This window comes from Myxine glutinosa, chromosome 10, assembly GCF_964187855.1.
Source record: "Myxine glutinosa chromosome 10, kmMyxGlut1.1, whole genome shotgun sequence".
NCBI classification, from domain to species: Eukaryota; Metazoa; Chordata; class Myxini; order Myxiniformes; family Myxinidae; genus Myxine; species Myxine glutinosa.
This window is the reverse complement of record NC_136270.1, coordinates 13282834-13299049: the sequence shown is the minus strand read 5'-3', so window position 1 is coordinate 13299049 and position 16216 is coordinate 13282834. Positions and strand designations below refer to the sequence as shown.

At 43.7% G+C, this 16216-nt stretch overlaps 1 protein-coding gene across 2 annotated transcripts; it reads left to right on the top strand.

Moving 5' to 3' along the window:
* Positions 1-120: 120 nt before the first annotated feature.
* CEP20 (centrosomal protein 20) lies at positions 121-15301 on the top strand. 2 transcript variants are annotated; one of them, XM_068127030.2, is made up of 5 exons: positions 121-221; positions 3241-3363; positions 4335-4532; positions 14101-14185; positions 14287-15301. In XM_068127030.2, exons 2-5 carry the CDS (start codon positions 3336-3338, stop codon positions 14417-14419), a joined length of 444 nt encoding a protein of 147 aa, XP_067983131.1. In that variant the 5' UTR covers positions 121-221; positions 3241-3335; the 3' UTR covers positions 14420-15301. The 2 variants fall into 2 exon arrangements, with proteins under 2 accessions (XP_067983131.1, XP_078641473.1); XM_078785347.1 differs by having other exon boundaries at positions 146-214.
* Positions 15302-16216: the final 915 nt, after the last annotated feature.

Genomic DNA, 16216 nt, shown 5'->3' with positions numbered 1-16216 from the left:
TTTGAATTGGCAGTGGATGTAAAATTTCCATGTTTTTCACACAGACAATAAATTAAAAAATGAAATGAAATTAGTTTTCTCTTTCTTTAAAAAAAAAAACCGGAACCGAGCTAATGTCGTATGACGTCACATCCGAAACAAATGCAACGAGTCCCCAACGACGCTTTCATTCCGTGTTCAACATTGTGGCTGCGCGGCGCCAGAACGGCATGCTGTAACTGGTGCGCTTCTCTCGGGAATCTTTCTACGAAACACACTCCAATTTTAAAACATGGAATCTTTCGTGTCTTATAAGTTACCACATACGAATCCTACGTAGCCTTCATTTACTTTCGCGTTGTTGCTTGGAGCCCGCATCACTGTCCACAGCTACGGATTTATGGCTGCGCCATGAGCTCTCTGTCCACAGATTTGGGAAAATTCGTGTTGGGGATAAAGATTGTTGCAGCTAATTCAAATTTTTTGCGATACACGTCTAATTTCGACAAAATGAACCAAATCTGTGGTTGTGGACTTCTGATCATAGTCAGGTTCACTATGTTTTTTCGTTCAAAATTTTGGTAGATTAGCAAAACTATACATTTTTGGAATATTCAGAGCATGAGGAATCCAAAAATTAATGTTTACATTTGCGTCGACACCTTTGCGAAAATGACACTCAGGACAGTGATGAAGATCTGTAAAAGCATATTCCTGAACGGTATAGACCTCGTAGATCCTGTGTATAGGACTTATAGTTCAGTCTGATACTAACAAGGCTGCTTTCTTGCTTTATAAACCCATACCTATAACTTCAAAGGACTTGCAATATCATGTATTATGTAATACAGTTATATCACAAATATAAAGACAATGGTTTTCAATTACCTTTGTTTGTTGCTTTTCTATAATCCTGAGCACTATTTTGAGGCCTTTATTGGATTCCTTGACCCAGAAAACATAGGATTAGCATATTTAATGAAGTTTCTAGGTTGACTAGAAGCCGAGATCGCGCAAAATATGTATTTTATGGCGGCCATTTTGAAAATCCAAAATCTGTGTCTGTGCAAATGCCAACATTGATTTTCGGATTCTCCATGCTCTGATGATTCCAAAAATGTACAGGTTTGCTAATCTCCCAAAATTTTGAACGAAATTATATTTGTTAACATAGTGAACCTGACTATCTTGTGCTTGTTAAAGTGGACATCTCTCTGGCCATTCTCAGAGAGCCTCCTCAGCGCCGACGAGTCTGGCATTTCACTCAGGCTGACTGGCACGGTCTTCAAGCAGCCATCAATCATCTGGACTGGTGATCTCTACTGCCTCTGTCAGAGGCATCTCTACTGCCTCTGACATCAACTCTTCCTGGGAATTCTTCCAAAGTAAACTGCTCTCTCTCTTGCACAGATTTATCTCATCTCGTCTTCAGTTGTCGTACCGTTCCTCCTGTCCGTGGTACACTGAAGCTTGTGGTGAGCCAGTTGCCCTGAAACAACTTGCCTTCACCTCATGGAAGGCAAATCCAACTGAAGGTAACATCAGTTCCTTTCACAAAGCTTTGAACAAGTGTGTGTCTACCCTCAGGAGAGCCAGGGAACAATATCTCTCTGCTCTCAAGACTGAACTCTCAAACTTGTCTACCTCCTCCAAATCCTGGTGGCATCTGGTCAAATCTGTTTCTGTCTGGTGTTTGTTCCCCCTCCATACCCTCCCTTACCTCAAACGGCTACACAGCTGACACCACACTTGAAAACGCCGAATGCCTCAACTTTGTGTTTGCCTCAAAATCTTGTGTCCCGAACCCAACGCTCTCTGTACCAACCTCACCCAGTCGAACCCAGCTGCTCTTGGACTCTGTGTCCTTCTCTTCTGACAAGGTGGAGAAGTTTTTGTCAAACCTCGACTGATTCTGCAACTGGACGAGACAGCATCAGCCCACAGGTCCTAAAATCCTGCTCTGCCGCTCTATCTCACCCTCTCTCTGTTCTCTTCACCCACTCTTTTGCTCAAGGTCATCTGCCATCTGCTTGGAAATCAGCCAACATTTCAGCTTTACACAAAAAATGTGCAAAAACAGATCCTTGCAACTACAGACCAATCAGCCTGCTCCCAATAATCAGCAAGGTCATGGATTTTGAATTTTGGATTCAGAACAGGTCATTCTACTCTGGACATGCTGCTTCTGCTGTCTCAACAATGGATGGACATCCTTAATGCCAAACAGGAAATCAGAGCTGTCTCCCTCGACATATCACGTGCCTTCGATACGATCTGGCACCCCGCTCTGCTCACCAAACTCTCCTCCTATGCTATCCATGGAAATCTCCACGTATGGCTTGCGGACTTCCTCTCTGGTCATAGTCAACGTGTGGCCCTGAATGGTTTTCTCTCATCTCCCCTTCCTGTTCAGGCTGGAGATCCCCAAGGTAATGTTCTGGGCCCTGTGCTTTTTCTGGTCTTCATCAATGATCTATCTGACTCTTGAAAATCCTCTCTATCCCTTTGCTGATGACTCCACCCTCTGCCGCTCCATTCCTCATCCCTCTGATCGGCAGTCTGCAGCCTCCTCACTCTCTGCAGACCTGGACAAAATCACAGACTGGTCAAACAAGTGGAACATCTCTTTTAATCCTGATAAATCTCACACTCTCACTATGTCTCTCCGAAAAGACTGACTAACAACCCTCCCATCTACTTTCTGAACAATCCTCTCCAATAAGTTCTGTCACTCAAGCTTTTGGGTCTCACTATCTACCATGATCTTTCCTGGGAAAACCACATTTCCAAGCTGGCCTCCAAAGCCAGTCGCCGACTGGGCATCCTCCATCGTGTGAAGTCCTTCCTTGGCACACCTGAGCTCCTCACCACATACAAGGCTTTCATCCGCAGCTCAATGGAATAATGTTCTCCCATCTGGGCTGGTTCTCCTGCCTCACACCTAGCTCGGCTTCACGCTGTTGAAACCAAAGCTTTCAGAATCATTGGAATCTCCCACAATGAAGCTAACTCCAAGGGCCTTTCACTCACTCACCGCAGGTAGGTTGGTGGTCTTTCTGTCTTCTACCGACTCCTCTCCGGCCTTGCTCCCCCGGCTCTCTCTGTGCTCTGTCCCCCAAATATTCCTACAGGTCGCACAAGATCTGCCAGCAACCCTCTTATGGTTAAACTGCCAAATTCTAGGCTCTCTGCTCACATTCACTCTTTCATTCCCCTTTTCTCCCGCCCCTGGAACAAACTCCCCCACTTTCTTCAATCCAGGTTGCGTCAATTGTCTCATCTCCTGATCAGACAACCTCGAGTGTGAGAGCACGGGAGTTGAAGAAAGCATTTATCATCGTCGAGCGCTGTTCGAGATGGCTACGGTGGATGAACTGAAGAACGGTACGAAGTTTCTCATGAATGAATGAATGTTGTGCCGAAGATTCGAATTCAGCACTCTGTTTGGAATGTTGCGAACACTTGTGCCACGTGGGTTCATGTACATCCACTTGTTCAATCAAGTGCTCTCAATCGACATTGTCATCTAAAGCCGTTTCCATTCACCCTACGAGCTATAAACTGCAGTTCCGACACATTTCCACCAGGGGCGCTCTATTTCTGAGTCCACCTTACTTTCAAATGCCTGCCTTGACCTACAGGGGGCACTGCATCAGTGGTACAGCCAGAGCCATAGAATACCAGAGTTTGGCGAACTTAACAATAGGTGCCATGTTGTCACATGTGGGTAGCGTTAATTACGTGATATTGGAACGTACCTTTGAGACCTTTAATATCCCTTTGACCTGTTTGCAGATCTTTGACTCTAGAGTCTAGACCCTCAGACCCTAAACGTTTTAGACCCCTTAGAGTCAGATCCTCAAAGGTTTAACTTTAGACCCTTACTGAAAGACCCCTTTAAACCCATCAATGATTAATTCCTCAATACCTTCAATACCGTTAGACACTTTACACCATTTATCCCCTCATGACCCTTAAGACACCTTAGACCCTCAATACCCCCATCAGACCCTCAAGATCCTTAACACTTTAACCCCTAAAGACCCTCGAAACACTTTATCCCCTCAAGACCATTAAAACCCCATTAGACCCTCAAGACACCTAAGCCCCCAGACCCTCAAGACACTTTAGACCCTGAAGACCCACATTGCATTCTCAAGTAGGTAGTGTTTGTCTAACATCACCACATGACATCACTCGCTTTTCATGACGTATTGTCCAAGGAGTGTCTGTGGATCTTGTAGCATTTGATAGCAGTGATGTCTCGCTCTGTATTTGATGCTCATTCCTTTGTCGGTGATCAGGAATGTTAAAACAATGCCATTTACGAATTGTTCTTTGTTCATTTGAGGCAGTGTTGAAGGAGACCTTGGAGCAACGAGGGTTGCTGGGACAGGTGCGGGCACAGGTCCGAGCCGCGGTATTTAGTGCACTGGATGAGCAGAACGCACCACGACCCTCTCTTCCCAACTCCAACCTTCTTATCAATGAGCTTATCCGCGAGTACCTTGAACACAACCAGTACAAGTACACAGCCTCGGTGCTCCTGGCGGGTGAGATTCCATGATTATTACACTTTTAGAACTAACTACCCAGGTTCAGCCACATGGAAAAAAAATTATCATCTGCGCCAAACTGAGAATTTGTTGCCACACGAGAACTTTCCAACGTGTTATATTCTTTGTAAATGAGCCCTCTTTAAAAAAGCTGGGCTCCTCTTACAGGACTCTGGAAATTTACCTTGGGCTCCAGTGTTATGGATACCTTGAAAATTCTGTGGGCTTCAGTAAATACGCTTTGCATGTCATTCTGTCTTCTCAATCAAAGTTTGAGAGAGGTATGCTAGTCCTGGTGAACAAGGTGAAGTGACATTTCGGGAATGAGCCCTTCCTCAAAGCAAGAGAGCTTTCGGACCTCTTCTGAACTCTCTTGCTTTGGTGAAGGATTCATTCCAGAAGCTTTGTTTCACTTCTTTTCCCACGGTTGTTATCATACCTCTATCAATACAATATTTAATTAAGAAAAGTAATTGCTCTTATTATTCTGCCGAAGCAGACCAACTCTAGTTTTTAGAGAGTCGAGTTTTCCATTCTTTATTTCACTGTTTATCAACGTTACTATTTCAACCTTGAGTACTTCTTGAATGATTAAAATGGAATAAAGTCAAAAGTATGCATCTCGTCAGCCTTCTGTTTCAAATGATAGTCTCATATGGATTCTCGCCTCACTTCGGATGAGGATGAGTGCTTTGCGAATATTCAAGACAAGTCCAGCAAATCAGCTTGGTGTTGTCCCATCTGGGATGAAAGATCATGTCTCGATGTACAGATGCACTTACAAATGCTGCATGCATCGCTGCTGGAAGGAGGGACTGAGGTACTGGCTTTGCGGCGGTCTCACTTGTACTGCAAAGATCTCACTCTGTTCTCAAATGGGGAAACTATTTTTGACATAGACTTCTACATTTTGGTCTTTCTGGGGTGATGTTTTTCCCACGTCTTGAGGTCCATTTTGCATGCCTTACGGTTTGCCTTTACGGTGTCTCTGTATCTGAGGATGGGTCGTCCTATGCTCTAAAATACCGTTTTTGGTATACGAGTATCCTCCATGCAAACCACATGTCCAACTCAATGAAGCTGGGTCCTGACAAGCATGCTCTCAATGCCTGGGATGTAGCACCTCTTAAGAATTTGGTGTTGAAGATTCTGTCTGTCACTAACATAATATTGCAGATTCATCTTAGCAGCGATGGTAAAATGCATATAGTGCCTTCATATGGTGTCAGGAGAGTGTCCTTACCTCATAACAATGGAGAAGTGAAGTGAGAACAACAGCATGGTAAACCATAATCTTTTTTTTAAGGCCGACTCTATGCTACCTCCACAGCCTATGGTTGAGTCTACCAAACGCCAAACTTACCTGAGCCCTTGGAGATCTCTTCATGCATCATGGCGTTGTTGGAGAGGGTGCTCCATAGATAGCAAAATTTCTGGATGTAGTTGAGGGGTGTCTTAGTTACTTTGACTCTAGGATCTTGTTATGGATGGCCGTGGGAGCTGTTTGATACATAATCTTTGTCTTTATGCCTCCGTTGACGAAGTCGCCGTCCGGCTGTCCATCTGTCCGTCTGTCCCTGCATCCATCCGTGATAGATTTTTGTTGCTGTGATAACTTAAGAACAGCTAAAGGGATGTAAGTCAAACTTGGTACAACTATGTGTAATGATGCAAAGATTAACTGATTAGATTATGGGGTCAAGTGGTCAAAGGTCAGAGGTCCCATTAGGTAAAAATTCTGTTACCGTGCTAACTTGTGAAGCAGTAATGCAATTTTGACCAAATTTGGTGTAAGTATAGATTTTGACGTCAAAGGTCAGAGGTCATGTCAGGTATAAATGTGATACTTGAGAACAGCTGAAGGGATGCAATATGTGGTTTGTTTGAATTGCTGTGCTAAGTTGATGAAAAATGATGTGACTGCAGTTTTTTTCCATTAATTTGGGAAATAACCAGGCAAAAGTTGGTGGAAACATGTATCACAACAGCCCATTCCCACACCCCGCCAACCATCCTCATATAATGCACAAGGAATATCAATGATGGTTCCTAGTAAATCTTACCTTCGCTCTCCCACCTTTCCCTCTCTCACACCCTTCCCCACCACCACCATATTTCTTCAGAAGCAAACACAAATGGTAAAAGCCAATGTTTAAGGTGCACTGAATTTTATTAGTAGCCGGCGAAGCCGGTGTTGTGGATGAACGCGTACGTATTATGTTGAAAAGCCAGATTTTGCTGGATCCTATGAGAATTTCGAATCTTTGACGCACCAAATCGCTCCATGGAGGCGGCCATCTTGCGGATGCGGAAGTATGCATTAAAAATTGAGAAAAATTCAATAGGAGTTTGTTTCACCCGTCTTTTTTTGATTCACAATCTTATGCACCTCTAATTTGTAATTAAAATACTTTAAGACCAACCTCGTCCCCCGGGCCCGCACGGGCCTGGTTATCTTCAACGAAAATCTTCACCAAACACCGGAACCAATGAGATTCGAGCATTTGAAAAAGTATTTCAAAAAAGCTTATTACCGCGTTTCGGAGACTGAAAACGGCGTCAAATATTCTAAAATTGACGAAGAATTATTTATTAGAAATCTCGCGGCCGTAGTGGATAGATATTAACGACCGGAAACATCCGAAGTTGAGACAGAATTCACCGAATTAATCAAGAAGGAAATTTTATAAATTTTAATCTCATCCAGAATGCAAATGGTGTCATTTTGAACTAGGTACGGTACCTACTACACCCACCTACTACCAACTACCTAACCTACTGATGCCATACACGGAGGTATATAATATGGAGAGCCAATTGGCCACCTCGCAGCATTAGCCGCCGTGAAGCCACCGGAAATAGTCTGGCGGCCATATTGGGAAGCCGATCGTAAGCCTGTCAAAGCAAAGGCGTGGCGCACTGATGATGCAGCTGGAGCGAATTTTAGGACCGCCGACTATTTAATTAATATAGAATACTAATATTTGAACTGATATTCGGGCTCAGAATCCCGTTCTTTAAGGAAATGGTGTTCATTAAGTTTGAAGTTGGTTCTAGACGCATTTTTCCTGGGGAATCCAATGGTTTAGAGCTTGTTTGAAAAAAAAGTGCCCAAAATTACCGCTCGGTGTTCTTTATCGTTCTTCTCATGACCCAATCACCCACTAGTAGGAATAAGAATCCTGACATGTTACACCCCTGTTTAACTCCTGTCTTCACCTTGAACCATTCTGTTGTTTCACCTTGGTCGACGACCGCACATTGAAAGTCTTGGTAAAGGGCTTTTACAAGGTTCACTAATTTTCCAGGTATGCTGTATTTCTTCATTATGACCCAGACTTTCTCTGGGCAAGGAGTCGAAAGCTTTCTAGAAATCTATAAAATTGAGGTACATCGTCGTTTGCCATTCTTTGGCTTGTTCTATAATATTCCTCAATATAAAGATCTGATTTGTTGTCATGTTATATGATGTTACTTAATTCAGTCATTATATTGTAACTAAGATGTGTATGTTTCTATTACCGAGATGTTAGAAACCACGCAGATATAATGATAACCAGAGTTTATTCTACACTGACATGGGTCAGCAACACATCAACAGTGAGTCAGTCACATAAATGACATGAAACGCTGTCATGTAGTTAACCCACACAATTCACAGTTAACCCACAAAACACACCCACACCATGTAGAGATGAGGTCGCTCTTATATTTCAGCTTGCTCTGGTGTTGCCTCACTGGTGAGCAAACAGGACCAGTTTGCAATATTTTTTCCTGATGCGCTCTTCCTTCATGTCATCATCGAGTGTTCTCACAACATGATGGAAACGTATCTTGCTGTATGATTGTGATACAGAATGTATTAAAGCAAACACATGGTTGCTGTCTGCCTCACAGTCAAACATGTGCCGATCCAAGGAAGCAAATGTAGACCGACCGACCTCAGAAAGGACAGAAGTGGAAATTGCCACTCTTATCCCACTTTCACGAGGCATTTTGCCATTGCTTACAGCCAGGAGCCTCTTGACACAGCGTTCAGTCGCCTCACAGACACGAACAACACTGTGCGACGGAACTATGAGGCCACCCCTGTTCTTGGTAACAATCAGGCTGTACATTGGTGTGGTTTGCCATTCTTCGTTGTTACTGGTCAATGCAGAAAGACATTGGCTACACTTCAGAGTCTTCCTCACCATCCTCACCACATAGCCGGCAATATAGCCAACACATGACTCTGTAAAGATGGAAAGTTGCTCAAAATTTGGAATATCCGCATAGTCGTGGTCCTCTTTTGCCGGCGATCTCAACTCCAGGTCGTATCGTCTGGCCACCAACATGTCGTGACTCTCGTCAGGCACAGCCTGCTTTGCAACGCACTTGAAGGAAGCCGCATTCAGGATTCTGGTTGAGTCCTGTGCAGAACAGTTCCCACTTGCAGACTTGATGTCATGTCGCATCAAGAGGCGCTTATATGCGGCAACAAACTGCCGGGCCGTTGGGTTATTCCCACTTCCACATGCAATGCGGACCGCTCCAAAGAAAAGTTCAATGTGGTCTTGGCTCATTTTGTACGTGAGCAGGTATCGCAGGGGAGATGAGGCAGGTTTGACATATGTGAAATACAAAATTTTGACACTCTCTATGCAGATCATGAAACCAATGAAGGGGGTTTTCAAACGCGTATTGGTCATAACTTGACCATTCATGTTTTTGATGTTGGACAAGTAACTGTAGGCAGTATCCAGGAATGGCAGGAAAAGTCCTTCTCGTGATGTCATGAGTGGTGCCTTGTAGTTTCGTGCCAATGGATTGCGAGAATTTAGAATGTCAAACAGTTTGTCCAATGTTTCAATGTATTGGCAGGTAGCCTCACTGCCCTGAAATTCTGATAGTTGCAAAGTGTCCCTGCAAAACCGAATTGCATCTGCCACACTAGTGCTCAATGTCTGAGCAGCTGTGTCCACCTTCATGACATTGCTCTTCCACTCGATGTGTTTCCGGGAGAGCTTATTTCCCAGACGCAAGCCTTCCCTCTTCTGCAGATCAAAGAGTGCCTGGATGTATTTCCACGCGATGACTTTTTTGTTGCCATCCTCCATCATTTTCATGGATCCAAGACAGTTTCTTGCAAGTTTAAGCATGTGACATGCATCGAGTACAACACAAATTTTCTTTTCGGGATTTGCTGGGTGGGGAAATGTTGGTTTCACATTCTGCGGCATGATGTCGGCACCTAGCTCACGTAACATTGTCAAACTAGAACGGGCACTCGGTAGAGCGCATACCTTCGCCGCAGCTACTGTTCTGTACTTGGTAAAAATACGATTTTGACCTTTTCGTGACCTTGACCTTGACCTTTGACCCGATTGCTCCCAAAATCTAATCAAATGTGTCCCGTATAATAACCAATCATCCCACCAAATTTCATGCAATTCGGTTGAATACTTTTTGAGTTATGCGAATAACATACACACACACACACAGACATACAAATAAATACACAGCGATCAAAACATAACCTTCCGCTTTTGCGAAGGTAATGAGCGGACGGTCCATCGCAAGTTAAGGAAACCACCTCTGCACCGATATCATGCAATTTTAGTAGACATTGTGTCACCAAATTCGCCTGTTCCTTCCCCGACAATCCATTTATCATAAAGTATGCTACAGGCACTTTCCAACTGTCATTCAGTGCAACCAGCATGAAAACCAGTGCGTTGCTGGCCTGGGGAGCACTGTCATCTTGGACTCCGTTTCCGATGTCGACGTACCCCAATACCTTGTCCCCTAAAAAGTCAATTGCCTTCATGATGGCCATCTCGTCTAACATCAGGCTACACAGTGTTCTCTTGCCAGTCTCCTTCTCTGCTTTAAACCGGCTCTCTAGTGCTTGGAATACAACTGCACTAAAACCAGGTGAATCGGCTTCCCAATATGGCCGCCAAGCAACTTCCGCTAGCTTCAGCCGACAGCCGTCATTGGCTCTCCAGTTTATTATATACCTCCGTGATGCCATAGTGATGGGTAAAATAGTGGCAAGAGGCTTTGGCTTCGCCGGCTCATTGCGGCTTTGCAGTAGGGTCATATTAAAATGTGATGAGTGAATGAAATAAAAATGGAGCTGTCTTGGTTAAATCCAACACTCACTGACAAGGTCATCTAAGCTGACTAATAAGTCACCATCATTATTTTAATATAACTAGCAAAGGTACCCACCCTACACGTGGGGCTTCAATTGGGAGGCCCAAATGAAGAGGCAAAATATCGGGAATTGAAGGCTTTTTTATTTTAAACGATTTATGTAAACATCCGTTAAATCATATCACACGAAAATCATCAAAATCGAAACAGTACATGGCGCCCATTTTGAAAAAAGATTGAATTAAAAGGGCCTCATCCGCCTCCCTTTTTTTTTTTTTTTTTTTTTTTTTAAATTTGGATGATCAACTGGGGTTTTTTTATTTGGCCCTAAGTATGTAAAGAGCGACTCAGTTTTAATACCGTAAAATACTTCGCGGATTTTCATGGCGGTCAATGACATCATATTGCTTTCGTGCGTGTTAAAAACATATCTCTTCAGGTAAACTGTATTTCGTTTTTTTTCGTGTACTTGCATTCTAAACTTGCATTCAGTTGTATTCTGCGATGAACAACGACAATGACAACAGAACCGTTGAGATGCGGAAGAGCGCGCGACAAGAGCACGCGACCGCCTCACTCTCTGAAGACCTGGACAAAATCACAGACTGGTCAAACAAGTGGAACATGTCTTTCAATCCTGACAAATCTCACACTCTTACTATGTCTCTCCGAAAAGATCGACTGGACAACCCTCCCATCTACTTTCTCAACAATCCTCTCCAAGAAGTTCTGTGGCTCAAGCTTTTGGGTCTCACTATCTGCCATGATCTTTCTTGGGAAAACCACATTTCCAAGCTGGCCTCCAAAGCCAGTCGCCGACTGGGCATCCTCCGTCGTGCGAAGTCCTTCCTAGGCACACCCGAGCTCCTCACCACATACAAGGCTTTCATCCGCAGCTCAATGGAATACTGTTCTCCCCTATGGGCTGGTGCTCCTGCCTCACACCTGGCTCGGCTTCACGCTGTTGAATCCAAAGCTTTCAGAATCATTGGAATCTCCCGCGATGAAGCTATCTCTGAGGGCTTTTCACTCACTCACCGCAGGCAGGTAGGTGGTCTTTCTGTCTTCTACCGACTCCTCTCCGGCCTTGCTCCCCCAGCTCTCTCTGTGCTCTGTCCCCCAAATATTCCTACAGGTCGCACAAGATCTGCCAGCCACCCTCTGATGGTTAAACTGCCGAAATCTCGGCTCTCTGCTCACCTTCACTCTTTCATTCCTCTTTTCTCCCGCCTCTGGAACAAACTCCCACACTCACTTCAATCACACTCCTCCCTCCAGGTCTTTAAAACAGCTGTTCACCACCATCTCTTATCTTCCCCCATCCAAAACCTTGATCTTTTCTACCCCCACTAATTCACCCCAGATCCACCTTGTTTGAAATTCCAACTTCTTTCCTGGAAGTCCTGGCAGTGTCCATATGTTTTATACCTCTCCCACCCCCCCCCCCCATTCCCATGCCCCCCTCCCAAAGCCCTCTCCCTCCCACAGTTCTCTCGATGTCTCCATGTCTCTCGGTCCCTGCTCTCAAATGTTGTGTTTGTGTCCTTCCCCCTCTCTCCCCATCTTGTCTACCGCTCCCGATGTTATTTGTTTTATGTGTCTGTTTGTCTTTCTGTGTGATTAATGTTCGCTCTTTCATGAGCCTCGATCTTGTATACAAAAAAAAAAAAAAATAATAATAATAATAATAATAAAATAAAAAAACAAAAAAAACCGGAAGCGGCCGCTACACGTCTTTCTCAGTCACACGTTCATGTGTGAATAGTGCGCGCCGAATCTGTAACATGGAAGCGGCCGCTACACCTGTTTCTCAGTCGCTTTGCACATGCTGCCATGTTTCTTTGGAGCCGCACGTTTATATAGGAAGAGTTCATCAGGAGACGATCTACTCGCTCCTGGTACGTATAATTTCAACAAAAGCCACATCACTGTTCATATCGGTAAATATTATTCCATCGTGTTTGGAAAAACTGGAAAATTGGAAATTGGAAAAAAATATAGCCTATTTTACTCCAAGGGGTCCCAGGATTACCTACCCAAAATATCGTTGCGATCAGTTCAGCCGTTTTTGCGGTACCTGGGAACGGACGGACGGACAGACATTTGGTGAATTATCGTAAGACTAGCCGAAACCCGTGGAACATCCACGGAAGGGAGGATGAGGTGTATGGATAGAGTGTACCATTATGGATGGCATAGGGGATTTGCTTGTCCGAGTAAGAGTTAGGAAGAAAGATGAGAATGAAGAGTGCGTATATGAACAACGATCGCCGACACCAGCACAAATGCATGCTCTGGATTGTCCACTCAGTGGACGGCTTGCTTTCACCTTCGCCTGTCCAATCAGCGGACGGCTTGCTTCGCCTTCGCCCAGCAGACGCCAATACGATGGCGTCGTAAGATGGCGTCGTATCGGCAGTTAATCGGATGATTTTGGGCCCCAACGTCGGCTAATTCAGATTTTTCGAGTATGTCTGTATGTGATAAACAAAGAGCGCGGTTCGTAGATCGTAAATCCATTAGTGCCGTGGGCATTGGGTCACTGGGTGTGGCGTAAAAGGGACAACAAAGTCGAGTCCTTACGCTATTATTATATAGACTAGCCGAAACCCGTGGAACATCCACGGAAGGGAGGATGTGGTGTATGGATAGAGTGTACCATTATGGATGGCATCGGGGATTTGCTTGTCCGAGTAAGAGTTAGGAAGAAAGATGAGAATGAAGAGTGCATATATGAACAACGATCGCTGACACCGGCACAAATGCATGCTCTGGATTGTCCAATCAGCGGACGGCTTGCTTCGCCTTCGCCCAGCAGACGCCAATACGATGGCGTCGTAAGATGGCGTCGTATCGGCAGTTAATCGAATGCTTTTGGGCCCCAACGTCGGCTAATTCAGATTTTTAGAGTATGGCTGTACGTGATAAACAAAGAGTGCGGTTTGTAGATCGTAAATCCATTAGTGCCGTGGGCATCGGGTCACTGGGTGCGGCGTAAAAGGGATAACAAAGTCGAGTCCTTACGCTATTATTATATAGATGCTTGTCTTTTTGAGTATATATATATACATATATATATATATATATATATATATATATATATATATATATATATATATACATATATATATATATATACATATATATATACATATACATATACATATATATATACATATACATATATATATACATATATATATATATATATATATATATATATATATATATATATATATATATATACATACATACATATACTGTATATATATATATATATATATATATATATATATATATATATATATATATATATATATACATACATACATATATATACATACATACATATATATATTTGTAATGACTTCGGTACTGGCTTAATGGTTTCGCATGCATTTTCCTTTTTCCCGAAATGAAACAGAGGCCGGACAACCGGAGACACCTCTGGGCAGAGAGTTCATGACCCAGGAATTGAATATCAGAACTGATGAGAAGATGGAAGGCATGTAGGTTTTGGACATCTTTGCTGATTCAATGCATGATAAATTGTAATTGTTAAACCCCTTGTATAAAAGTTTTTTTCTTTAATTGACATGCTTTCCTGCAGGCCATTGTTGTACGGTATGCTGTCGCACTTTCTACAACATGGCGAAAGATCTCAAGAGGAAATACCTGCTCGATTGCATCCGGATAGACAGTGTTCTTCTTCCTCGGGACTTTCTCATAAGGTCCCTCATTGATTGCTTTCCCTTTTTCATCCAACACCTACTTGTTTAAACGTAATAAAAATGATTTTATTTACCTTGTTTCATGGATTTATTTTATAAGTTGTGTTTCAAGTGAATATAATGTAGCTAAGGTAGGGCTACCTTCATCTTGATGGATTTCATCAACTAAAGTGCGTAGAAACAGCAGGGACTTGAGCCTGCATGGTCACAACTTTGATAATGGAGAAGTGGTTATCTTCGAGAAAAAGGTGGTTTGCTCGTCATGTAAAGGAATCCATTTGGGAAAAAGTTGAATCACCATCTCTCAACAAAATGGACGGTTTGCGATTTAATGTCAAGGACGTGGGACAAGGCTATTACATCTCTCCCACGTCATCTGCAACCGTCATGGGATGCCCGAATTGGACAACAGACCAATTCATCTCACGAAGAGTTTATGGCACGTGACGATTTTCAAGCTTCTTCTTCACTACACCATCTGCCGTGAATAAGGCGAGTGGATTCTTGCCGAAACGACTTGTATGTCCAGCTTTTGCATTTATAAACTTTTACTGATTTTATCATATGAATCATAACAATCTGCATCGATTTAAACTGTTTCACATGTGCATGGACATGTAATCAACATGTTCTTGAAGTCACACTTTACTTGGCTTCACTTGAGGAGTTGAAGTCACATTTGACATTGCGCGGAAGTTCTGCAGGTATCTGATAGTGTTGATCTACTGCCTGGAAATATAGCAGGAGACATCATGAACAAGTTTAACTAAACTTGCTTTGGCTAGGTCAAGTACTTGCCTGGTAATTGATAAATTAAGGAGGAATATTAATTTGTAATATTTTTTTCAGTATGGAAAATGTTTTGGCTCCACTTAAAAATAAATCAAAGTCGAAGCCCTGTGTTTTTTATCTTGTCTGCCGACCAAGACCAACTTTGACCTTCACAGACACAAGTATTCCGCTATACATTAAATTCACCCAAAAGGTAATTGTAGATTTCCAGGTTTCTATGCCTCCGCAGCTGAAGCCGCTGGATGCATTATGTTTTGGGATTCTACATCCAGCTGTGCGTCCATTCCTGCATGCGTGCTTAACAGTTTTTTGTTATCACAATAACTTGTGGACTATCAAAAGATTCCAACCAAACTCGTCAAAAGTATTGTTACGGTTCTCCGCCACCCTTCTTACCCTTACCAAGGGGGGATTAAGCCCCTTGTTCTTTCTGGGCTTGGCGGAACCGAGAGACTTGAAACGCCTCTTCCGGGCAAACGCAAGGTAGGGTTTCGGGACCAAGTCTCGCTCGTACCTAAATCCCTGCACCGCCACGGAAGCGGGGAAGCAAGCCTCGCACGAGCCACGTGTGATTTGGGTACACCGAGCAGATTGAGTACCACGTGGTCCGTGCAGTCACCGTTAATTATTGGACCCCGATTCGAGCGGTTCTATTCGTACCACGCTTAGTCAATGAGGAAATCACAAGAACGATCGAATGGAAGGAAGAACACAGGTTTAATTATTATTCCCACAAGTATGTACAATGATCGGTAGAAGCAGAGACACAGAGCAGAACTTAAACAGTCTTGTTCTTAACTCCCAGACTCGGGCCCATCACATTTACCCAGGGAATTGCAGGCAGGATGCTGATCAGGCCAAACGCGTCGACCTGGTCATCCAGGAACGGACCATCCGGCTCTCCACGGTCCCAGCACGTCCCGCAAAGAAGGCCAGCAAGCGGTGGAAGGATTCTCATAGCGCGTCTCCCAAACAAAAGGCAGCCGATGAGGTAGGAAGGAAAAGTACGTGTCTCTC

Excerpts from the sequence above, each read along its gene's own strand:
- CEP20 (XM_068127030.2), top strand. The coding sequence starts at position 3,336 with ATGGCTACGGTGGATGAACTGAAGAACG. Across the intron at positions 3,364-4,334 it reads GGTGGATGAACTGAAGAACG|TGTTGAAGGAGACCTTGGAG; the intron begins GTACGAAGTTTC and ends CATTTGAGGCAG. Across the intron at positions 4,533-14,100 it reads AGCCTCGGTGCTCCTGGCGG|AGGCCGGACAACCGGAGACA; the intron begins GTGAGATTCCAT and ends GAAATGAAACAG.